The 26,780-nt window shown below is 44.0% G+C and overlaps 1 protein-coding gene across 1 annotated transcript; it reads right to left on the bottom strand.

The window, feature by feature from the left end:
• Positions 1-608: 608 nt before the first annotated feature.
• LOC308086345 (IgGFc-binding protein-like) lies at positions 609-26,510 on the bottom strand (the record flags this gene model as incomplete). Its single annotated transcript, XM_080429866.1, has 52 exons — positions 609-761; positions 1,092-1,336; positions 1,843-1,984; positions 2,100-2,293; positions 2,642-2,780; positions 3,824-4,023; positions 4,235-4,376; positions 4,486-4,624; positions 4,818-4,946; positions 5,084-5,232; positions 5,563-5,807; positions 6,314-6,455; positions 6,571-6,764; positions 7,113-7,251; positions 8,297-8,496; positions 8,712-8,853; positions 8,963-9,101; positions 9,295-9,423; positions 9,561-9,709; positions 10,040-10,284; positions 10,791-10,932; positions 11,048-11,241; positions 11,590-11,728; positions 12,788-12,987; positions 13,203-13,344; positions 13,454-13,592; positions 13,786-13,914; positions 14,052-14,200; positions 14,531-14,775; positions 15,282-15,423; positions 15,539-15,732; positions 16,081-16,219; positions 17,253-17,452; positions 17,660-17,801; positions 17,911-18,049; positions 18,243-18,371; positions 18,509-18,657; positions 18,988-19,232; positions 19,739-19,880; positions 19,996-20,189; positions 20,538-20,676; positions 21,738-21,937; positions 22,145-22,286; positions 22,396-22,534; positions 22,728-22,856; positions 22,994-23,142; positions 23,473-23,717; positions 24,224-24,365; positions 24,481-24,674; positions 25,023-25,117; positions 26,216-26,360; positions 26,501-26,510. 52 exons carry the CDS (start codon positions 26,508-26,510, stop codon positions 609-611), a joined length of 8,379 nt encoding a protein of 2,792 aa, XP_080285992.1.
• Between the last annotated feature and the right edge of the window lie 270 nt (positions 26,511-26,780).

The raw sequence follows: 26,780 nt of genomic DNA, 5'->3' as shown, positions 1-26,780 counted from the left end.
GTAAAAACACTCACATTGGGGTTGACCTTGCGGTGACAGACAGCAAATGGTCCCCTCTTGTCCAACAGGATGCCACAGTATCCAGAGCTCTCATACAGATCCTGTTCCTCATCCGTACATCCCGGGACCGTGACGTTGGGCTTCTTATTACAGCTATGGAGACGCGTTTGTGGATGAATGTTTGTGTTTTTGTCACGTTACTTAGCCACACATTTGATGACCGGCCGAGTCTCCGGTAAAAGACTCAATGATTCATTGAGAAAATATAATAAGTGCTTTATATGAAACATTAAGAAAAAACATATAAAGACAGAGCAAAATAAGCACAGATGATATTGTTACTCACGTAGGGTCGGTCACCCAGCTGTGTCCGAACACATAGGGGTCATTGGTCACGATGCCGTCTGGCTTTCGCATGTCATCGTTGGCATTGTCATTGTAGTCTCCACACAGACCACACAATGTGTCCTTGTAACTGCAGGTCACCAGTTGGAGGCAAAGGAACGAGTGGAGAGGAATTAATTCATGGGACACCTGTTCAGTTACTGTCTGTATCTTTAAATTAGAAAAGTGAAATGATTCAAATAACAGACTGTGATGGGTGTCACTCACTCTTTGATCACTTTGATGTCCATCAAGTGGTTTCCATCGTAGCGGACGGTCACACCAAAGTCCATGGCTACAGTGTAGTGTATCCCAGACTTGAACACAGAGACACCGCTGGCTGGAGTGACTGGCAGGTTGACATTGGGCCCATTCAGCTACGCAAGAGCAACACAAGAGCATTTTATCAGCACTCCAACATTTCCCTTTCCGTTAAGCATCACTAGGTAGAAGTATGAAATCGCAGGTATGACAGCGGACCAGGGTGCTGCAGGTGCATCGCTGCTCAGCAGCAGTGTTATTGTTGTTCTTATGGTTGATTAGTTACAGACTGCAGGGTGAAGTGGGATTTTTATAAACGCCTAGAAGATGAGCTCCCTGTCGCTCTTGCTTAACAGCCAAGCTGTTAAGCTATTTCATCAAATATGCCACTGTCAATATCTGCAGGCACAAATTGATCACTAATGTGGGTGCTACACCCATCTCACCTGTACTGTGCCTCCCCTCAGGATGGAAATCTTCATGCTGCGCACGTACACGTGCACAGCCTTCAAATAGGAAACGGTAGGGTTGTTGTAGCGGTTTTCGTTGTCGACATGGACCTCGAAGTTGGGCATGGAGGTGTGGTTGCAGGGTTTAGACATCACATAGCTGCAGTTGCCCATGAAGTCGTACTCGCGACGGTCAAAGGTGGTGTAGTGTGGGTCTCCCCAGGCTATGCAGGTGGAGGTAGCTGTATGACAGATGGTGGAGGAAGGTATGTGTTACTGTGTGCTCGGGTTACAAATAATGTTTCATCATCAATCATCACAAAGCCAATCACATTGTCAAAGTGATAGGATAGCAACTGTTTCCTCTATGGAAACGTCAAGAATATTATCAACCACCCTTTAAACTAGGCTTTGTCCATGTGAAATTAATCAAGATTAAGCAACTGCATGAACTATTGCTCTCTTAAAATGTAATCAGAAACCGTATATGCAAAATAGAGATTGCTCCCAGACAAGGTGCGTTTGTCATTATAAACGTCCTCAATCCCATAGCCTGGAGGGATGATTCCACTGCGATTGGCTAGTTTGTTGCATGGCCAACCGACAGACTACACCCCATAGCCCGGAAGGATGTTTTGTCTAACAATGAACTAGCCAATCGGCTGACAATTGGAGCAATCAGCTGGCCAAAGTTGTAACTTCATCCCTTTGTGTTAAAAGTATGACATGTTTTCCTTGACATTATCACCTTTGGGATAGCATCCTGCTACTCCGCTGACCTCACGACACTCCTCTGTGGGGTCACAGGAATTATCCTCACACTGCAAGGTGTTGTTCCCTGCACAGCGACACAGCTTGGAGCAGCCGTCACCAAAGATGATCTCTCCAGGCTGACAAACATAAGACAGGGCATGAAGTCAGTCTTAAGGCTGCACATTGTAACTTTCCTGTTCTACTTGGGATTTGAACTCACATCAGGTAGATCATTTACATATGGCGTCTAACCTCGTAGTAGTTGTTGTGTTCATCCAGACAGCCACAGGTCTCCGGTTTGACACAACGGCGTCCGTTTAAGACGTAGCCCGGCTTACAGAAGCAGCCACTAATGCAGGGGCCTGTACAGTTGGTGGAGGGTTCCTTACAGCTGGGACTACAAGCTGGACCACACTCATTGTACTCAGCATTAGGAGGACATGTTACTGTGGGTCACAAGACAACGCAGAGATGAGAACATTAAATAAATGATTCATAAATGAGGTATGACAAGCACACAGTTGGTGTGCTTGTTGTGGTTGGTTTGGGTTTAGTTGGTCCTGGTGTTGGAGGTTTGGGTGTTGTTGGAGGTGGAGTTGAAGGTCATATATTTTAGTACTTTTTTCATAAGTTTCTATTTGTAATTTTGGAACCAACCTTTCCTGATAGCTTTTGTCTCTGCATAAAAAACATGTTATTTGACTGTATCTACATGCATTGAGTGTGAGGTCTCTTTTATTTACACCTGTAAATCTATGATGTCAGCACACATCTCTCAAGTGAAGTGAACTTACTGTTGGGGTAGCAGCCCAGATCTCCTCCTTGTAGTTTACACTCATGCAGTGGAGGGCAGTCTGCTGCCGAACAGTTGACGAAGGGAGCATTACACCTACACTTCAACAAACAGTTCTCCACATAAAACTCCTCTCCAGGCTGAGAGAGAGAGAGAGAGAGAGAGAGAGAGAGAGAGAGAGAGAGAGAGTATGAATTCATTAGTCAAAATAAATATGTTAAAGGTGCTGTCAGTGAAAACAAGAATACGTTTGTTAAAAAGTTAAAGCTCTATAATACTCTGATCACAAAATTCATTTTCAGCTAGGACACCAATTTTATCCGATCAGGATATTAAACCCATGTAGGCCTATCAGCTTCAATGTCATAGTGTTCCAGTTCCAATTCGGTCTACATTTCCCTGGAAATGTACACATTTTCCAACAGCCTGGTAAATTACTATATTTCCAGGGAAATGTAGACATTCCCAGCAGACTGGGATAATTGGATAAAAAGCAATTAAGCACACAGACACACACTGACACCCTCCACAGAGCAGTCTGTCAGAATGCTCTTAAGTGGTTAGTGCTATAGATAGGATGAGATGGAGTGAGAGGAACCAAAAGTAAAAGTACAAAAATGTTGATGTTTGCTATGAAATGTTGAAATGTTGTATGAAAAGTTGCTATGAAAATAGCAGATCTACAAGCTCACAACGCGCCGCGATGCGACGCATTGTGAGCTTGTAGATCGGCTAATTTCTAATAGCCTAGGTATAAAATAGGGCTAAAGTGGTTAATGTATGTTTTATAATGTAATAATTGATATCTGCAAAGTAACTAGTAACTAAAGTTTTCAAATAATTGTAGTGGAGTAAAAGTACAATATTTGCATCTGCGATGTAGTGGAGTAGAAGTAAAAGTATAGACAATTGGAAATACTCCAGTAAAGTAAAAGTACCAAAACTTGACTTAAGTACAGTACTTGAGTAAATGTACTTAGTTACTTTACAACACTGATTTCACTCAATGTCCTGCACATGTGCAATTTCCAAACTATTGATAGCCTGCTCTATTCCGTCCAACACGGCTTGTCAACCCTGACCCTTGACGTGTGAGGCAATCGGCTGCTAAGTACAGGCACTCGCTCGCCTACAGTAGCTCCATTCTTTATTAGTAGTAGACATTTCAGTCTCTCCTATGTACCTCATAGTATTGTCCGTTGGTGTGTTTGCATCCACAGTCAGTGGTCCTCACACACTTTCCAGCGCTGAGGATGTAGCCGGGGTCACACACACACGACTCCACACAGGGACCACCACAGCCCGTGGGGGGCTTCCCAGCGCACGTATTCTGACAGGGGTCTGCACACAGCTCATAGTGGCTGTTAGCAGGACAGTCCAGAGCTGCAGGAAGGAGAGAGAGGAACAGGTATAAACAAACACATACACACACCTTTATCGTTAGTTCAATACAGTACTTTATAATTCTGCTTAGATGATTTTGAAATATCGCTCATCTAACATTCATCCCCTCATCTCCTTATCCATCCATCCATCCATCCATCCATCCATCCATCCATCCATCCATCCATCCTCCACTGGTCAGTTGACTCACGGCAGAATGTTTGGTTCCTCCAGGGGGGGATGTTGACTCCACGGTCCTGGCACTCATTGACGTAGGCTTCAATGGCCTCACACAGGATGGGCTTGGCCCCATCCAGCTCACACAGGTCAAACATACAGTCCTTGAAGTAGTCCTGGAGAATAAACAAACATACAGTATTGAGAAAGAAGTTGAAAATGTGTTTTAGTGCATTATGTATTTGTGTCTGTGTGTGTGATATTTGTGTGTGTAAAAACACTCACATTGGGGTTGACCTTGCGGTGACAGACAGCAAATGGTCCCCTCTTGTCCAACAGGATGCCACAGTATCCAGAGCTCTCATACAGATCCTGTTCCTCATCCGTACATCCCGGGACCGTGACGTTGGGCTTCTTATTACAGCTATGGAGACGCGTTTGTGGATGAATGTTTGTGTTTTTGTCACGTTACTTAGCCACACATTTGATGACCGGCCGAGTCTCCGGTAAAAGACTCAATGATTCATTGAGAAAATATAATAAGTGCTTTATATGAAACATTAAGAAAAAACATATAAAGACAGAGCAAAATAAGCACAGATGATATTGTTACTCACGTAGGGTCGGTCACCCAGCTGTGTCCGAACACATAGGGGTCATTGGTCACGATGCCGTCTGGCTTTCGCATGTCATCGTTGGCATTGTCATTGTAGTCTCCACACAGACCACACAATGTGTCCTTGTAACTGCAGGTCACCAGTTGGAGGCAAAGGAACGAGTGGAGAGGAATTAATTCATGGGACACCTGTTCAGTTACTGTCTGTATCTTTAAATTAGAAAAGTGAAATGATTCAAATAACAGACTGTGATGGGTGTCACTCACTCTTTGATCACTTTGATGTCCATCAAGTGGTTTCCATCGTAGCGGACGGTCACACCAAAGTCCATGGCTACAGTGTAGTGTATCCCAGACTTGAACACAGAGACACCGCTGGCTGGAGTGACTGGCAGGTTGACATTGGGCCCATTCAGCTACGCAAGAGCAACACAAGAGCATTTTATCAGCACTCCAACATTTCCCTTTCCGTTAAGCATCACTAGGTAGAAGTATGAAATCGCAGGTATGACAGCGGACCAGGGTGCTGCAGGTGCATCGCTGCTCAGCAGCAGTGTTATTGTTGTTCTTATGGTTGATTAGTTACAGACTGCAGGGTGAAGTGGGATTTTTATAAACGCCTAGAAGATGAGCTCCCTGTCGCTCTTGCTTAACAGCCAAGCTGTTAAGCTATTTCATCAAATATGCCACTGTCAATATCTGCAGGCACAAATTGATCACTAATGTGGGTGCTACACCCATCTCACCTGTACTGTGCCTCCCCTCAGGATGGAAATCTTCATGCTGCGCACGTACACGTGCACAGCCTTCAAATAGGAAACGGTAGGGTTGTTGTAGCGGTTTTCGTTGTCGACATGGACCTCGAAGTTGGGCATGGAGGTGTGGTTGCAGGGTTTAGACATCACATAGCTGCAGTTGCCCATGAAGTCGTACTCGCGACGGTCAAAGGTGGTGTAGTGTGGGTCTCCCCAGGCTATGCAGGTGGAGGTAGCTGTATGACAGATGGTGGAGGAAGGTATGTGTTACTGTGTGCTCGGGTTACAAATAATGTTTCATCATCAATCATCACAAAGCCAATCACATTGTCAAAGTGATAGGATAGCAACTGTTTCCTCTATGGAAACGTCAAGAATATTATCAACCACCCTTTAAACTAGGCTTTGTCCATGTGAAATTAATCAAGATTAAGCAACTGCATGAACTATTGCTCTCTTAAAATGTAATCAGAAACCGTATATGCAAAATAGAGATTGCTCCCAGACAAGGTGCGTTTGTCATTATAAACGTCCTCAATCCCATAGCCTGGAGGGATGATTCCACTGCGATTGGCTAGTTTGTTGCATGGCCAACCGACAGACTACACCCCATAGCCCGGAAGGATGTTTTGTCTAACAATGAACTAGCCAATCGGCTGACAATTGGAGCAATCAGCTGGCCAAAGTTGTAACTTCATCCCTTTGTGTTAAAAGTATGACATGTTTTCCTTGACATTATCACCTTTGGGATAGCATCCTGCTACTCCGCTGACCTCACGACACTCCTCTGTGGGGTCACAGGAATTATCCTCACACTGCAAGGTGTTGTTCCCTGCACAGCGACACAGCTTGGAGCAGCCGTCACCAAAGATGATCTCTCCAGGCTGACAAACATAAGACAGGGCATGAAGTCAGTCTTAAGGCTGCACATTGTAACTTTCCTGTTCTACTTGGGATTTGAACTCACATCAGGTAGATCATTTACATATGGCGTCTAACCTCGTAGTAGTTGTTGTGTTCATCCAGACAGCCACAGGTCTCCGGTTTGACACAACGGCGTCCGTTTAAGACGTAGCCCGGCTTACAGAAGCAGCCACTAATGCAGGGGCCTGTACAGTTGGTGGAGGGTTCCTTACAGCTGGGACTACAAGCTGGACCACACTCATTGTACTCAGCATTAGGAGGACATGTTACTGTGGGTCACAAGACAACGCAGAGATGAGAACATTAAATAAATGATTCATAAATGAGGTATGACAAGCACACAGTTGGTGTGCTTGTTGTGGTTGGTTTGGGTTTAGTTGGTCCTGGTGTTGGAGGTTTGGGTGTTGTTGGAGGTGGAGTTGAAGGTCATATATTTTAGTACTTTTTTCATAAGTTTCTATTTGTAATTTTGGAACCAACCTTTCCTGATAGCTTTTGTCACTGCATAAAAAACATGTTATTTGACTGTATCTACATGCATTGAGTGTGAGGTCTCTTTTATTTACACCTGTAAATCTATGATGTCAGCACACATCTCTCAAGTGAAGTGAACTTACTGTTGGGGTAGCAGCCCAGATCTCCTCCTTGTAGTTTACACTCATGCAGTGGAGGGCAGTCTGCTGCCGAACAGTTGACGAAGGGAGCATTACACCTACACTTCAACAAACAGTTCTCCACATAAAACTCCTCTCCAGGCTGAGAGAGAGAGAGAGAGAGAGAGAGAGAGAGAGAGAGAGAGAGAGAGAGTATGAATTCATTAGTCAAAATAAATATGTTAAAGGTGCTGTCAGTGAAAACAAGAATACGTTTGTTAAAAAGTTAAAGCTCTATAATACTCTGATCACAAAATTCATTTTCAGCTAGGACACCAATTTTATCCGATCAGGATATTAAACCCATGTAGGCCTATCAGCTTCAATGTCATAGTGTTCCAGTTCCAATTCGGTCTACATTTCCCTGGAAATGTACACATTTTCCAACAGCCTGGTAAATTACTATATTTCCAGGGAAATGTAGACATTCCCAGCAGACTGGGATAATTGGATAAAAAGCAATTAAGCACACAGACACACACTGACACCCTCCACAGAGCAGTCTGTCAGAATGCTCTTAAGTGGTTAGTGCTATAGATAGGATGAGATGGAGTGAGAGGAACCAAAAGTAAAAGTACAAAAATGTTGATGTTTGCTATGAAATGTTGAAATGTTGTATGAAAAGTTGCTATGAAAATAGCAGATCTACAAGCTCACAACGCGCCGCGATGCGACGCATTGTGAGCTTGTAGATCGGCTAATTTCTAATAGCCTAGGTATAAAATAGGGCTAAAGTGGTTAATGTATGTTTTATAATGTAATAATTGATATCTGCAAAGTAACTAGTAACTAAAGTTTTCAAATAATTGTAGTGGAGTAAAAGTACAATATTTGCATCTGCGATGTAGTGGAGTAGAAGTAAAAGTATAGACAATTGGAAATACTCCAGTAAAGTAAAAGTACCAAAACTTGACTTAAGTACAGTACTTGAGTAAATGTACTTAGTTACTTTACAACACTGATTTCACTCAATGTCCTGCACATGTGCAATTTCCAAACTATTGATAGCCTGCTCTATTCCGTCCAACACGGCTTGTCAACCCTGACCCTTGACGTGTGAGGCAATCGGCTGCTAAGTACAGGCACTCGCTCGCCTACAGTAGCTCCATTCTTTATTAGTAGTAGACATTTCAGTCTCTCCTATGTACCTCATAGTATTGTCCGTTGGTGTGTTTGCATCCACAGTCAGTGGTCCTCACACACTTTCCAGCGCTGAGGATGTAGCCGGGGTCACACACACACGACTCCACACAGGGACCACCACAGCCCGTGGGGGGCTTCCCAGCGCACGTATTCTGACAGGGGTCTGCACACAGCTCATAGTGGCTGTTAGCAGGACAGTCCAGAGCTGCAGGAAGGAGAGAGAGGAACAGGTATAAACAAACACATACACACACCTTTATCGTTAGTTCAATACAGTACTTTATAATTCTGCTTAGATGATTTTGAAATATCGCTCATCTAACATTCATCCCCTCATCTCCTTATCCATCCATCCATCCATCCATCCATCCATCCATCCATCCATCCATCCATCCATCCTCCACTGGTCAGTTGACTCACGGCAGAATGTTTGGTTCCTCCAGGGGGGGATGTTGACTCCACGGTCCTGGCACTCATTGACGTAGGCTTCAATGGCCTCACACAGGATGGGCTTGGCCCCATCCAGCTCACACAGGTCAAACATACAGTCCTTGAAGTAGTCCTGGAGAATAAACAAACATACAGTATTGAGAAAGAAGTTGAAAATGTGTTTTAGTGCATTATGTATTTGTGTCTGTGTGTGTGATATTTGTGTGTGTAAAAACACTCACATTGGGGTTGACCTTGCGGTGACAGACAGCAAATGGTCCCCTCTTGTCCAACAGGATGCCACAGTATCCAGAGCTCTCATACAGATCCTGTTCCTCATCCGTACATCCCGGGACCGTGACGTTGGGCTTCTTATTACAGCTATGGAGACGCGTTTGTGGATGAATGTTTGTGTTTTTGTCACGTTACTTAGCCACACATTTGATGACCGGCCGAGTCTCCGGTAAAAGACTCAATGATTCATTGAGAAAATATAATAAGTGCTTTATATGAAACATTAAGAAAAAACATATAAAGACAGAGCAAAATAAGCACAGATGATATTGTTACTCACGTAGGGTCGGTCACCCAGCTGTGTCCGAACACATAGGGGTCATTGGTCACGATGCCGTCTGGCTTTCGCATGTCATCGTTGGCATTGTCATTGTAGTCTCCACACAGACCACACAATGTGTCCTTGTAACTGCAGGTCACCAGTTGGAGGCAAAGGAACGAGTGGAGAGGAATTAATTCATGGGACACCTGTTCAGTTACTGTCTGTATCTTTAAATTAGAAAAGTGAAATGATTCAAATAACAGACTGTGATGGGTGTCACTCACTCTTTGATCACTTTGATGTCCATCAAGTGGTTTCCATCGTAGCGGACGGTCACACCAAAGTCCATGGCTACAGTGTAGTGTATCCCAGACTTGAACACAGAGACACCGCTGGCTGGAGTGACTGGCAGGTTGACATTGGGCCCATTCAGCTACGCAAGAGCAACACAAGAGCATTTTATCAGCACTCCAACATTTCCCTTTCCGTTAAGCATCACTAGGTAGAAGTATGAAATCGCAGGTATGACAGCGGACCAGGGTGCTGCAGGTGCATCGCTGCTCAGCAGCAGTGTTATTGTTGTTCTTATGGTTGATTAGTTACAGACTGCAGGGTGAAGTGGGATTTTTATAAACGCCTAGAAGATGAGCTCCCTGTCGCTCTTGCTTAACAGCCAAGCTGTTAAGCTATTTCATCAAATATGCCACTGTCAATATCTGCAGGCACAAATTGATCACTAATGTGGGTGCTACACCCATCTCACCTGTACTGTGCCTCCCCTCAGGATGGAAATCTTCATGCTGCGCACGTACACGTGCACAGCCTTCAAATAGGAAACGGTAGGGTTGTTGTAGCGGTTTTCGTTGTCGACATGGACCTCGAAGTTGGGCATGGAGGTGTGGTTGCAGGGTTTAGACATCACATAGCTGCAGTTGCCCATGAAGTCGTACTCGCGACGGTCAAAGGTGGTGTAGTGTGGGTCTCCCCAGGCTATGCAGGTGGAGGTAGCTGTATGACAGATGGTGGAGGAAGGTATGTGTTACTGTGTGCTCGGGTTACAAATAATGTTTCATCATCAATCATCACAAAGCCAATCACATTGTCAAAGTGATAGGATAGCAACTGTTTCCTCTATGGAAACGTCAAGAATATTATCAACCACCCTTTAAACTAGGCTTTGTCCATGTGAAATTAATCAAGATTAAGCAACTGCATGAACTATTGCTCTCTTAAAATGTAATCAGAAACCGTATATGCAAAATAGAGATTGCTCCCAGACAAGGTGCGTTTGTCATTATAAACGTCCTCAATCCCATAGCCTGGAGGGATGATTCCACTGCGATTGGCTAGTTTGTTGCATGGCCAACCGACAGACTACACCCCATAGCCCGGAAGGATGTTTTGTCTAACAATGAACTAGCCAATCGGCTGACAATTGGAGCAATCAGCTGGCCAAAGTTGTAACTTCATCCCTTTGTGTTAAAAGTATGACATGTTTTCCTTGACATTATCACCTTTGGGATAGCATCCTGCTACTCCGCTGACCTCACGACACTCCTCTGTGGGGTCACAGGAATTATCCTCACACTGCAAGGTGTTGTTCCCTGCACAGCGACACAGCTTGGAGCAGCCGTCACCAAAGATGATCTCTCCAGGCTGACAAACATAAGACAGGGCATGAAGTCAGTCTTAAGGCTGCACATTGTAACTTTCCTGTTCTACTTGGGATTTGAACTCACATCAGGTAGATCATTTACATATGGCGTCTAACCTCGTAGTAGTTGTTGTGTTCATCCAGACAGCCACAGGTCTCCGGTTTGACACAACGGCGTCCGTTTAAGACGTAGCCCGGCTTACAGAAGCAGCCACTAATGCAGGGGCCTGTACAGTTGGTGGAGGGTTCCTTACAGCTGGGACTACAAGCTGGACCACACTCATTGTACTCAGCATTAGGAGGACATGTTACTGTGGGTCACAAGACAACGCAGAGATGAGAACATTAAATAAATGATTCATAAATGAGGTATGACAAGCACACAGTTGGTGTGCTTGTTGTGGTTGGTTTGGGTTTAGTTGGTCCTGGTGTTGGAGGTTTGGGTGTTGTTGGAGGTGGAGTTGAAGGTCATATATTTTAGTACTTTTTTCATAAGTTTCTATTTGTAATTTTGGAACCAACCTTTCCTGATAGCTTTTGTCTCTGCATAAAAAACATGTTATTTGACTGTATCTACATGCATTGAGTGTGAGGTCTCTTTTATTTACACCTGTAAATCTATGATGTCAGCACACATCTCTCAAGTGAAGTGAACTTACTGTTGGGGTAGCAGCCCAGATCTCCTCCTTGTAGTTTACACTCATGCAGTGGAGGGCAGTCTGCTGCCGAACAGTTGACGAAGGGAGCATTACACCTACACTTCAACAAACAGTTCTCCACATAAAACTCCTCTCCAGGCTGAGAGAGAGAGAGAGAGAGAGAGAGAGAGAGAGAGAGAGAGAGAGAGAGAGAGAGAGAGAGAGTATGAATTCATTAGTCAAAATAAATATGTTAAAGGTGCTGTCAGTGAAAACAAGAATACGTTTGTTAAAAAGTTAAAGCTCTATAATACTCTGATCACAAAATTCATTTTCAGCTAGGACACCAATTTTATCCGATCAGGATATTAAACCCATGTAGGCCTATCAGCTTCAATGTCATAGTGTTCCAGTTCCAATTCGGTCTACATTTCCCTGGAAATGTACACATTTTCCAACAGCCTGGTAAATTACTATATTTCCAGGGAAATGTAGACATTCCCAGCAGACTGGGATAATTGGATAAAAAGCAATTAAGCACACAGACACACACTGACACCCTCCACAGAGCAGTCTGTCAGAATGCTCTTAAGTGGTTAGTGCTATAGATAGGATGAGATGGAGTGAGAGGAACCAAAAGTAAAAGTACAAAAATGTTGATGTTTGCTATGAAATGTTGAAATGTTGTATGAAAAGTTGCTATGAAAATAGCAGATCTACAAGCTCACAACGCGCCGCGATGCGACGCATTGTGAGCTTGTAGATCGGCTAATTTCTAATAGCCTAGGTATAAAATAGGGCTAAAGTGGTTAATGTATGTTTTATAATGTAATAATTGATATCTGCAAAGTAACTAGTAACTAAAGTTTTCAAATAATTGTAGTGGAGTAAAAGTACAATATTTGCATCTGCGATGTAGTGGAGTAGAAGTAAAAGTATAGACAATTGGAAATACTCCAGTAAAGTAAAAGTACCAAAACTTGACTTAAGTACAGTACTTGAGTAAATGTACTTAGTTACTTTACAACACTGATTTCACTCAATGTCCTGCACATGTGCAATTTCCAAACTATTGATAGCCTGCTCTATTCCGTCCAACACGGCTTGTCAACCCTGACCCTTGACGTGTGAGGCAATCGGCTGCTAAGTACAGGCACTCGCTCGCCTACAGTAGCTCCATTCTTTATTAGTAGTAGACATTTCAGTCTCTCCTATGTACCTCATAGTATTGTCCGTTGGTGTGTTTGCATCCACAGTCAGTGGTCCTCACACACTTTCCAGCGCTGAGGATGTAGCCGGGGTCACACACACACGACTCCACACAGGGACCACCACAGCCCGTGGGGGGCTTCCCAGCGCACGTATTCTGACAGGGGTCTGCACACAGCTCATAGTGGCTGTTAGCAGGACAGTCCAGAGCTGCAGGAAGGAGAGAGAGGAACAGGTATAAACAAACACATACACACACCTTTATCGTTAGTTCAATACAGTACTTTATAATTCTGCTTAGATGATTTTGAAATATCGCTCATCTAACATTCATCCCCTCATCTCCTTATCCATCCATCCATCCATCCATCCATCCATCCATCCATCCATCCATCCATCCATCCTCCACTGGTCAGTTGACTCACGGCAGAATGTTTGGTTCCTCCAGGGGGGGATGTTGACTCCACGGTCCTGGCACTCATTGACGTAGGCTTCAATGGCCTCACACAGGATGGGCTTGGCCCCATCCAGCTCACACAGGTCAAACATACAGTCCTTGAAGTAGTCCTGGAGAATAAACAAACATACAGTATTGAGAAAGAAGTTGAAAATGTGTTTTAGTGCATTATGTATTTGTGTCTGTGTGTGTGATATTTGTGTGTGTAAAAACACTCACATTGGGGTTGACCTTGCGGTGACAGACAGCAAATGGTCCCCTCTTGTCCAACAGGATGCCACAGTATCCAGAGCTCTCATACAGATCCTGTTCCTCATCCGTACATCCCGGGACCGTGACGTTGGGCTTCTTATTACAGCTATGGAGACGCGTTTGTGGATGAATGTTTGTGTTTTTGTCACGTTACTTAGCCACACATTTGATGACCGGCCGAGTCTCCGGTAAAAGACTCAATGATTCATTGAGAAAATATAATAAGTGCTTTATATGAAACATTAAGAAAAAACATATAAAGACAGAGCAAAATAAGCACAGATGATATTGTTACTCACGTAGGGTCGGTCACCCAGCTGTGTCCGAACACATAGGGGTCATTGGTCACGATGCCGTCTGGCTTTCGCATGTCATCGTTGGCATTGTCATTGTAGTCTCCACACAGACCACACAATGTGTCCTTGTAACTGCAGGTCACCAGTTGGAGGCAAAGGAACGAGTGGAGAGGAATTAATTCATGGGACACCTGTTCAGTTACTGTCTGTATCTTTAAATTAGAAAAGTGAAATGATTCAAATAACAGACTGTGATGGGTGTCACTCACTCTTTGATCACTTTGATGTCCATCAAGTGGTTTCCATCGTAGCGGACGGTCACACCAAAGTCCATGGCTACAGTGTAGTGTATCCCAGACTTGAACACAGAGACACCGCTGGCTGGAGTGACTGGCAGGTTGACATTGGGCCCATTCAGCTACGCAAGAGCAACACAAGAGCATTTTATCAGCACTCCAACATTTCCCTTTCCGTTAAGCATCACTAGGTAGAAGTATGAAATCGCAGGTATGACAGCGGACCAGGGTGCTGCAGGTGCATCGCTGCTCAGCAGCAGTGTTATTGTTGTTCTTATGGTTGATTAGTTACAGACTGCAGGGTGAAGTGGGATTTTTATAAACGCCTAGAAGATGAGCTCCCTGTCGCTCTTGCTTAACAGCCAAGCTGTTAAGCTATTTCATCAAATATGCCACTGTCAATATCTGCAGGCACAAATTGATCACTAATGTGGGTGCTACACCCATCTCACCTGTACTGTGCCTCCCCTCAGGATGGAAATCTTCATGCTGCGCACGTACACGTGCACAGCCTTCAAATAGGAAACGGTAGGGTTGTTGTAGCGGTTTTCGTTGTCGACATGGACCTCGAAGTTGGGCATGGAGGTGTGGTTGCAGGGTTTAGACATCACATAGCTGCAGTTGCCCATGAAGTCGTACTCGCGACGGTCAAAGGTGGTGTAGTGTGGGTCTCCCCAGGCTATGCAGGTGGAGGTAGCTGTATGACAGATGGTGGAGGAAGGTATGTGTTACTGTGTGCTCGGGTTACAAATAATGTTTCATCATCAATCATCACAAAGCCAATCACATTGTCAAAGTGATAGGATAGCAACTGTTTCCTCTATGGAAACGTCAAGAATATTATCAACCACCCTTTAAACTAGGCTTTGTCCATGTGAAATTAATCAAGATTAAGCAACTGCATGAACTATTGCTCTCTTAAAATGTAATCAGAAACCGTATATGCAAAATAGAGATTGCTCCCAGACAAGGTGCGTTTGTCATTATAAACGTCCTCAATCCCATAGCCTGGAGGGATGATTCCACTGCGATTGGCTAGTTTGTTGCATGGCCAACCGACAGACTACACCCCATAGCCCGGAAGGATGTTTTGTCTAACAATGAACTAGCCAATCGGCTGACAATTGGAGCAATCAGCTGGCCAAAGTTGTAACTTCATCCCTTTGTGTTAAAAGTATGACATGTTTTCCTTGACATTATCACCTTTGGGATAGCATCCTGCTACTCCGCTGACCTCACGACACTCCTCTGTGGGGTCACAGGAATTATCCTCACACTGCAAGGTGTTGTTCCCTGCACAGCGACACAGCTTGGAGCAGCCGTCACCAAAGATGATCTCTCCAGGCTGACAAACATAAGACAGGGCATGAAGTCAGTCTTAAGGCTGCACATTGTAACTTTCCTGTTCTACTTGGGATTTGAACTCACATCAGGTAGATCATTTACATATGGCGTCTAACCTCGTAGTAGTTGTTGTGTTCATCCAGACAGCCACAGGTCTCCGGTTTGACACAACGGCGTCCGTTTAAGACGTAGCCCGGCTTACAGAAGCAGCCACTAATGCAGGGGCCTGTACAGTTGGTGGAGGGTTCCTTACAGCTGGGACTACAAGCTGGACCACACTCATTGTACTCAGCATTAGGAGGACATGTTACTGTGGGTCACAAGACAACGCAGAGATGAGAACATTAAATAAATGATTCATAAATGAGGTATGACAAGCACACAGTTGGTGTGCTTGTTGTGGTTGGTTTGGGTTTAGTTGGTCCTGGTGTTGGAGGTTTGGGTGTTGTTGGAGGTGGAGTTGAAGGTCATATATTTTAGTACTTTTTTCATAAGTTTCTATTTGTAATTTTGGAACCAACCTTTCCTGATAGCTTTTGTCTCTGCATAAAAAACATGTTATTTGACTGTATCTACATGCATTGAGTGTGAGGTCTCTTTTATTTACACCTGTAAATCTATGATGTCAGCACACATCTCTCAAGTGAAGTGAACTTACTGTTGGGGTAGCAGCCCAGATCTCCTCCTTGTAGTTTACACTCATGCAGTGGAGGGCAGTCTGCTGCCGAACAGTTGACGAAGGGAGCATTACACCTACACTTCAACAAACAGTTCTCCACATAAAACTCCTCTCCAGGCTGAGAGAGAGAGAGAGAGAGAGAGAGAGAGAGAGAGAGTATGAATTCATTAGTCAAAATAAATATGTTAAAGGTGCTGTCAGTGAAAACAAGAATACGTTTGTTAAAAAGTTAAAGCTCTATAATACTCTGATCACAAAATTCATTTTCAGCTAGGACACCAATTTTATCCGATCAGGATATTAAACCCATGTAGGCCTATCAGCTTCAATGTCATAGTGTTCCAGTTCCAATTCGGTCTACATTTCCCTGGAAATGTACACATTTTCCAACAGCCTGGTAAATTACTATATTTCCAGGGAAATGTAGACATTCCCAGCAGACTGGGATAATTGGATAAAAAGCAATTAAGCACACAGACACACACTGACACCCTCCACAGAGCAGTCTGTCAGAATGCTCTTAAGTGGTTAGTGCTATAGATAGGATGAGATGGAGTGAGAGGAACCAAAAGTAAAAGTACAAAAATGTTGATGTTTGCTATGAAATGTTGAAATGTTGTATGAAAAGTTGCTATGAAAATAGCAGATCTACAAGCTCACAACGCGCCGCGATGCGACGCATTGTGAGCTTGTAGATCGGCTAATTTCTAATAGCCTAGGTATAAAATAGGGCTAAAGTGGTTAATGTATGTTTTATAATGTAATAATTGATATCTGCAAAGTAACTAGTAACTAAAGTTTTCAAATAATTGTAGTGGAGTAAAAGTACAATATTTGCATCTGCGATGTAGTGGAGTAGAAGTAAAAGTATAGACAATTGGAAATACTCCAGTAAAGTAAAAGTACCAAAACTTGACTTAAGTACAGTACTTGAGTAAATGTACTTAGTTACTTTACAACACTGATTTCACTCAATGTCCTGCACATGTGCAATTTCCAAACTATTGATAGCCTGCTCTATTCCGTCCAACACGGCTTGTCAACCCTGACCCTTGACGTGTGAGGCAATCGGCTGCTAAGTACAGGCACTCGCTCGCCTACAGTAGCTCCATTCTTTATTAGTAGTAGACATTTCAGTCTCTCCTATGTACCTCATAGTATTGTCCGTTGGTGTGTTTGCATCCACAGTCAGTGGTCCTCACACACTTTCCAGCGCTGAGGATGTAGCCGGGGTCACACACACACGACTCCACACAGGGACCACCACAGCCCGTGGGGGGCTTCCCAGCGCACGTATTCTGACAGGGGTCTGCACACAGCTCATAGTGGCTGTTAGCAGGACAGTCCAGAGCTGCAGGAAGGAGAGAGAGGAACAGGTATAAACAAACACATACACACACCTTTATCGTTAGTTCAATACAGTACTTTATAATTCTGCTTAGATGATTTTGAAATATCGCTCATCTAACATTCATCCCCTCATCTCCTTATCCATCCATCCATCCATCCATCCATCCATCCATCCATCCATCCATCCTCCACTGGTCAGTTGACTCACGGCAGAATGTTTGGTTCCTCCAGGGGGGGATGTTGACTCCACGGTCCTGGCACTCATTGACGTAGGCTTCAATGGCCTCACACAGGATGGGCTTGGCCCCATCCAGCTCACACAGGTCAAACATACAGTCCTTGAAGTAGTCCTGGAGAATAAACAAACATACAGTATTGAGAAAGAAGTTGAAAATGTGTTTTAGTGCATTATGTATTTGTGTCTGTGTGTGTGATATTTGTGTGTGTAAAAACACTCACATTGGGGTTGACCTTGCGGTGACAGACAGCAAATGGTCCCCTCTTGTCCAACAGGATGCCACAGTATCCAGAGCTCTCATACAGATCCTGTTCCTCATCCGTACATCCCGGGACCGTGACGTTGGGCTTCTTATTACAGCTATGGAGACGCGTTTGTGGATGAATGTTTGTGTTTTTGTCACGTTACTTAGCCACACATTTGATGACCGGCCGAGTCTCCGGTAAAAGACTCAATGATTCATTGAGAAAATATAATAAGTGCTTTATATGAAACATTAAGAAAAAACATATAAAGACAGAGCAAAATAAGCACAGATGATATTGTTACTCACGTAGGGTCGGTCACCCAGCTGTGTCCGAACACATAGGGGTCATTGGTCACGATGCCGTCTGGCTTTCGCATGTCATCGTTGGCATTGTCATTGTAGTCTCCACACAGACCACACAATGTGTCCTTGTAACTGCAGGTCACCAGTTGGAGGCAAAGGAACGAGTGGAGAGGAATTAATTCATGGGACACCTGTTCAGTTACTGTCTGTATCTTTAAATTAGAAAAGTGAAATGATTCAAATAACAGACTGTGATGGGTGTCACTCACTCTTTGATCACTTTGATGTCCATCAAGTGGTTTCCATCGTAGCGGACGGTCACACCAAAGTCCATGGCTACAGTGTAGTGTATCCCAGACTTGAACACAGAGACACCGCTGGCTGGAGTGACTGGCAGGTTGACATTGGGCCCATTCAGCTACGCAAGAGCAACACAAGAGCATTTTATCAGCACTCCAACATTTCCCTTTCCGTTAAGCATCACTAGGTAGAAGTATGAAATCGCAGGTATGACAGCGGACCAGGGTGCTGCAGGTGCATCGCTGCTCAGCAGCAGTGTTATTGTTGTTCTTATGGTTGATTAGTTACAGACTGCAGGGTGAAGTGGGATTTTTATAAACGCCTAGAAGATGAGCTCCCTGTCGCTCTTGCTTAACAGCCAAGCTGTTAAGCTATTTCATCAAATATGCCACTGTCAATATCTGCAGGCACAAATTGATCACTAATGTGGGTGCTACACCCATCTCACCTGTACTGTGCCTCCCCTCAGGATGGAAATCTTCATGCTGCGCACGTACACGTGCACAGCCTTCAAATAGGAAACGGTAGGGTTGTTGTAGCGGTTTTCGTTGTCGACATGGACCTCGAAGTTGGGCATGGAGGTGTGGTTGCAGGGTTTAGACATCACATAGCTGCAGTTGCCCATGAAGTCGTACTCGCGACGGTCAAAGGTGGTGTAGTGTGGGTCTCCCCAGGCTATGCAGGTGGAGGTAGCTGTATGACAGATGGTGGAGGAAGGTATGTGTTACTGTGTGCTCGGGTTACAAATAATGTTTCATCATCAATCATCACAAAGCCAATCACATTGTCAAAGTGATAGGATAGCAACTGTTTCCTCTATGGAAACGTCAAGAATATTATCAACCACCCTTTAAACTAGGCTTTGTCCATGTGAAATTAATCAAGATTAAGCAACTGCATGAACTATTGCTCTCTTAAAATGTAATCAGAAACCGTATATGCAAAATAGAGATTGCTCCCAGACAAGGTGCGTTTGTCATTATAAACGTCCTCAATCCCATAGCCTGGAGGGATGATTCCACTGCGATTGGCTAGTTTGTTGCATGGCCAACCGACAGACTACACCCCATAGCCCGGAAGGATGTTTTGTCTAACAATGAACTAGCCAATCGGCTGACAATTGGAGCAATCAGCTGGCCAAAGTTGTAACTTCATCCCTTTGTGTTAAAAGTATGACATGTTTTCCTTGACATTATCACCTTTGGGATAGCATCCTGCTACTCCGCTGACCTCACGACACTCCTCTGTGGGGTCACAGGAATTATCCTCACACTGCAAGGTGTTGTTCCCTGCACAGCGACACAGCTTGGAGCAGCCGTCACCAAAGATGATCTCTCCAGGCTGACAAACATAAGACAGGGCATGAAGTCAGTCTTAAGGCTGCACATTGTAACTTTCCTGTTCTACTTGGGATTTGAACTCACATCAGGTAGATCATTTACATATGGCGTCTAACCTCGTAGTAGTTGTTGTGTTCATCCAGACAGCCACAGGTCTCCGGTTTGACACAACGGCGTCCGTTTAAGACGTAGCCCGGCTTACAGAAGCAGCCACTAATGCAGGGGCCTGTACAGTTGGTGGAGGGTTCCTTACAGCTGGGACTACAAGCTGGACCACACTCATTGTACTCAGCATTAGGAGGACATGTTACTGTGGGTCACAAGACAACGCAGAGATGAGAACATTAAATAAATGATTCATAAATGAGGTATGACAAGCACACAGTTGGTGTGCTTGTTGTGGTTGGTTTGGGTTTAGTTGGTCCTGGTGTTGGAGGTTTGGGTGTTGTTGGAGGTGGAGTTGAAGGTCATATATTTTAGTACTTTTTTCATAAGTTTCTATTTGTAATTTTGGAACCAACCTTTCCTGATAGCTTTTGTCTCTGCATAAAAAACATGTTATTTGACTGTATCTACATGCATTGAGTGTGAGGTCTCTTTTATTTACACCTGTAAATCTATGATGTCAGCACACATCTCTCAAGTGAAGTGAACTTACTGTTGGGGTAGCAGCCCAGATCTCCTCCTTGTAGTTTACACTCATGCAGTGGAGGGCAGTCTGCTGCCGAACAGTTGACGAAGGGAGCATTACACCTACACTTCAACAAACAGTTCTCCACATAAAACTCCTCTCCAGGCTGAGAGAGAGAGAGAGAGAGAGAGAGAGAGAGAGAGAGAGAGAGAGAGAGAGAGAGAGAGAGAGAGTATGAATTCATTAGTCAAAATAAATATGTTAAAGGTGCTGTCAGTGAAAACAAGAATACGTTTGTTAAAAAGTTAAAGCTCTATAATACTCTGATCACAAAATTCATTTTCAGCTAGGACACCAATTTTATCCGATCAGGATATTAAACCCATGTAGGCCTATCAGCTTCAATGTCATAGTGTTCCAGTTCCAATTCGGTCTACATTTCCCTGGAAATGTACACATTTTCCAACAGCCTGGTAAATTACTATATTTCCAGGGAAATGTAGACATTCCCAGCAGACTGGGATAATTGGATAAAAAGCAATTAAGCACACAGACACACACTGACACCCTCCACAGAGCAGTCTGTCAGAATGCTCTTAAGTGGTTAGTGCTATAGATAGGATGAGATGGAGTGAGAGGAACCAAAAGTAAAAGTACAAAAATGTTGATGTTTGCTATGAAATGTTGAAATGTTGTATGAAAAGTTGCTATGAAAATAGCAGATCTACAAGCTCACAACGCGCCGCGATGCGACGCATTGTGAGCTTGTAGATCGGCTAATTTCTAATAGCCTAGGTATAAAATAGGGCTAAAGTGGTTAATGTATGTTTTATAATGTAATAATTGATATCTGCAAAGTAACTAGTAACTAAAGTTTTCAAATAATTGTAGTGGAGTAAAAGTACAATATTTGCATCTGCGATGTAGTGGAGTAGAAGTAAAAGTATAGACAATTGGAAATACTCCAGTAAAGTAAAAGTACCAAAACTTGACTTAAGTACAGTACTTGAGTAAATGTACTTAGTTACTTTACAACACTGATTTCACTCAATGTCCTGCACATGTGCAATTTCCAAACTATTGATAGCCTGCTCTATTCCGTCCAACACGGCTTGTCAACCCTGACCCTTGACGTGTGAGGCAATCGGCTGCTAAGTACAGGCACTCGCTCGCCTACAGTAGCTCCATTCTTTATTAGTAGTAGACATTTCAGTCTCTCCTATGTACCTCATAGTATTGTCCGTTGGTGTGTTTGCATCCACAGTCAGTGGTCCTCACACACTTTCCAGCGCTGAGGATGTAGCCGGGGTCACACACACACGACTCCACACAGGGACCACCACAGCCCGTGGGGGGCTTCCCAGCGCACGTATTCTGACAGGGGTCTGCACACAGCTCATAGTGGCTGTTAGCAGGACAGTCCAGAGCTGCAGGAAGGAGAGAGAGGAACAGGTATAAACAAACACATACACACACCTTTATCGTTAGTTCAATACAGTACTTTATAATTCTGCTTAGATGATTTTGAAATATCGCTCATCTAACATTCATCCCCTCATCTCCTTATCCATCCATCCATCCATCCATCCATCCATCCATCCATCCATCCATCCTCCACTGGTCAGTTGACTCACGGCAGAATGTTTGGTTCCTCCAGGGGGGGATGTTGACTCCACGGTCCTGGCACTCATTGACGTAGGCTTCAATGGCCTCACACAGGATGGGCTTGGCCCCATCCAGCTCACACAGGTCAAACATACAGTCCTTGAAGTAGTCCTGGAGAATAAACAAACATACAGTATTGAGAAAGAAGTTGAAAATGTGTTTTAGTGCATTATGTATTTGTGTCTGTGTGTGTGATATTTGTGTGTGTAAAAACACTCACATTGGGGTTGACCTTGCGGTGACAGACAGCAAATGGTCCCCTCTTGTCCAACAGGATGCCACAGTATCCAGAGCTCTCATACAGATCCTGTTCCTCATCCGTACATCCCGGGACCGTGACGTTGGGCTTCTTATTACAGCTATGGAGACGCGTTTGTGGATGAATGTTTGTGTTTTTGTCACGTTACTTAGCCACACATTTGATGACCGGCCGAGTCTCCGGTAAAAGACTCAATGATTCATTGAGAAAATATAATAAGTGCTTTATATGAAACATTAAGAAAAAACATATAAAGACAGAGCAAAATAAGCACAGATGATATTGTTACTCACGTAGGGTCGGTCACCCAGCTGTGTCCGAACACATAGGGGTCATTGGTCACGATGCCGTCTGGCTTTCGCATGTCATCGTTGGCATTGTCATTGTAGTCTCCACACAGACCACACAATGTGTCCTTGTAACTGCAGGTCACCAGTTGGAGGCAAAGGAACGAGTGGAGAGGAATTAATTCATGGGACACCTGTTCAGTTACTGTCTGTATCTTTAAATTAGAAAAGTGAAATGATTCAAATAACAGACTGTGATGGGTGTCACTCACTCTTTGATCACTTTGATGTCCATCAAGTGGTTTCCATCGTAGCGGACGGTCACACCAAAGTCCATGGCTACAGTGTAGTGTATCCCAGACTTGAACACAGAGACACCGCTGGCTGGAGTGACTGGCAGGTTGACATTGGGCCCATTCAGCTACGCAAGAGCAACACAAGAGCATTTTATCAGCACTCCAACATTTCCCTTTCCGTTAAGCATCACTAGGTAGAAGTATGAAATCGCAGGTATGACAGCGGACCAGGGTGCTGCAGGTGCATCGCTGCTCAGCAGCAGTGTTATTGTTGTTCTTATGGTTGATTAGTTACAGACTGCAGGGTGAAGTGGGATTTTTATAAACGCCTAGAAGATGAGCTCCCTGTCGCTCTTGCTTAACAGCCAAGCTGTTAAGCTATTTCATCAAATATGCCACTGTCAATATCTGCAGGCACAAATTGATCACTAATGTGGGTGCTACACCCATCTCACCTGTACTGTGCCTCCCCTCAGGATGGAAATCTTCATGCTGCGCACGTACACGTGCACAGCCTTCAAATAGGAAACGGTAGGGTTGTTGTAGCGGTTTTCGTTGTCGACATGGACCTCGAAGTTGGGCATGGAGGTGTGGTTGCAGGGTTTAGACATCACATAGCTGCAGTTGCCCATGAAGTCGTACTCGCGACGGTCAAAGGTGGTGTAGTGTGGGTCTCCCCAGGCTATGCAGGTGGAGGTAGCTGTATGACAGATGGTGGAGGAAGGTATGTGTTACTGTGTGCTCGGGTTACAAATAATGTTTCATCATCAATCATCACAAAGCCAATCACATTGTCAAAGTGATAGGATAGCAACTGTTTCCTCTATGGAAACGTCAAGAATATTATCAACCACCCTTTAAACTAGGCTTTGTCCATGTGAAATTAATCAAGATTAAGCAACTGCATGAACTATTGCTCTCTTAAAATGTAATCAGAAACCGTATATGCAAAATAGAGATTGCTCCCAGACAAGGTGCGTTTGTCATTATAAACGTCCTCAATCCCATAGCCTGGAGGGATGATTCCACTGCGATTGGCTAGTTTGTTGCATGGCCAACCGACAGACTACACCCCATAGCCCGGAAGGATGTTTTGTCTAACAATGAACTAGCCAATCGGCTGACAATTGGAGCAATCAGCTGGCCAAAGTTGTAACTTCATCCCTTTGTGTTAAAAGTATGACATGTTTTCCTTGACATTATCACCTTTGGGATAGCATCCTGCTACTCCGCTGACCTCACGACACTCCTCTGTGGGGTCACAGGAATTATCCTCACACTGCAAGGTGTTGTTCCCTGCACAGCGACACAGCTTGGAGCAGCCGTCACCAAAGATGATCTCTCCAGGCTGACAAACATAAGACAGGGCATGAAGTCAGTCTTAAGGCTGCACATTGTAACTTTCCTGTTCTACTTGGGATTTGAACTCACATCAGGTAGATCATTTACATATGGCGTCTAACCTCGTAGTAGTTGTTGTGTTCATCCAGACAGCCACAGGTCTCCGGTTTGACACAACGGCGTCCGTTTAAGACGTAGCCCGGCTTACAGAAGCAGCCACTAATGCAGGGGCCTGTACAGTTGGTGGAGGGTTCCTTACAGCTGGGACTACAAGCTGGACCACACTCATTGTACTCAGCATTAGGAGGACATGTTACTGTGGGTCACAAGACAACGCAGAGATGAGAACATTAAATAAATGATTCATAAATGAGGTATGACAAGCACACAGTTGGTGTGCTTGTTGTGGTTGGTTTGGGTTTAGTTGGTCCTGGTGTTGGAGGTTTGGGTGTTGTTGGAGGTGGAGTTGAAGGTCATATATTTTAGTACTTTTTTCATAAGTTTCTATTTGTAATTTTGGAACCAACCTTTCCTGATAGCTTTTGTCTCTGCATAAAAAACATGTTATTTGACTGTATCTACATGCATTGAGTGTGAGGTCTCTTTTATTTACACCTGTAAATCTATGATGTCAGCACACATCTCTCAAGTGAAGTGAACTTACTGTTGGGGTAGCAGCCCAGATCTCCTCCTTGTAGTTTACACTCATGCAGTGGAGGGCAGTCTGCTGCCGAACAGTTGACGAAGGGAGCATTACACCTACACTTCAACAAACAGTTCTCCACATAAAACTCCTCTCCAGGCTGAGAGAGAGAGAGAGAGAGAGAGAGAGAGAGAGAGAGAGAGAGAGAGTATGAATTCATAAGTCAAAATAAATATGTTAAAGGTGCTGTCAGTGAAAACAAGAATAAGTTTGTTAAAAAGTTAAAGCTCTATAATAATCTGATCACAAAATGCATTTTCAGGTAGGACACCAATTTTATCCGATCAGGATATTAAACCCATGTAGGCCTATCAGCTTCAATGTCATAGTGTTCCAGTTCCAATTCGGTCTACATTTCCCTGGAAATTTACACATTTTCCAACAGCCTGGTAAATTACTATATTTCCAGGGAAATGTAGACATTCCCAGCAGACTGGGATAATTGGATAAAAAGCAATTAAGCACACAGACACACACTGACACCCTCCACAGAGCAGTCTGTCAGAATGCTCTTAAGTGGTTAGTGCTATAGATAGAATGAGATGGAGGGAGAGGAACCAAAAGTAAAAGTATTAAAATGTTTGAAAATAGCAGATCTACAGGCTCACAACGTGCCGCGATGCGGCGCATTGTGAGCTTGTAGATCGGCTATTTTCAAATAGCCTAGGTATAAAATAGGGCTAAAGTGGTTAATGTATGTTTTATAATGTAAAAATTGATATCTGCAAAGTAACTAGTAACTAAAGTTTTCAAATAATTGTAGTGGAGTAAAAGTACAATATTTGCATCTGCGATGTAGTGGAGTAGAAGTAAAAGTATAGACAATTGGAAATACTCCAGTAAAGTAAAAGTACCAAAACTTGACTTAAGTACAGTACTTGAGTAAATGTACTTAGTTACTTTACAACATTGGTTTCACTCAATGTCCTGCACATGTGCAATTTCCAAACTATTGATAGCCTGCTCTATTCCGTCCAACACGGCTTGTCAACCCTGACCCTTGACGTGTGAGGCAATCGGCTGCTAAGTACAGGCACTCGCTCGCCTACAGTAGCTCCATTCTTTATTAGTAGAAGACATTTCAGTCTCTCCTATGTACCTCATAGTATTGTCCGTTGGTGTGTTTGCATCCACACTCAGTGGTCCTCACACACTTTCCAGCGCTGAGGATGTAGCCGGGGTCACACACACACAACTCCACACAGGGACCACCGCAGCCCGTGGGGGGCTTCCCAGCGCACGTATTCTGACAGGGGTCTGCACACGGCTCATAGTGGCTGTTAGGAGGACACTCCAGAGCTGCAGGAAGGAGAGAGAGGTACATGTATAAACACACACACCCATGAAACTGGAACAGGTACTTAATGTCAACTTTCCTGTATCTTTAGTTAAATTCTTTCTAATTCTGCTTAGATTATTAGTACTATCGTTCATCTAACATCCATCCATCTTCCCATCTTTTCTGGCATCCACTGGCAGATAAGATCATTAATGGCCATCATTGCATTCCACTCTCTGTTCCCTGTAACTGATCTATCGTTCCCTCCATCTGTCACTCCATCCGTCCATTCCTCACTCTCTCCATTCATCCCCTCTTCCATCCATCTTTCCATCCCTCCATCCTCCACTGGTCAGTTGACTCACGGCAGAATGCTTGGTTCCTCCAGGGGGGGATGTTGACTCCACGGTCCTGGCACTCATTGACGTAGGCTTCAATGG

The sequence above is a fragment of the Gymnoscopelus braueri genome (assembly GCF_963280865.1).
Source record: "Gymnoscopelus braueri genome assembly, chromosome: 6".
Taxonomy (NCBI): domain Eukaryota; kingdom Metazoa; phylum Chordata; class Actinopteri; order Myctophiformes; family Myctophidae; genus Gymnoscopelus; species Gymnoscopelus braueri.
Note: the sequence above shows the minus strand (reverse complement) of the source record. Positions and strands in the feature narration are given on the sequence as shown.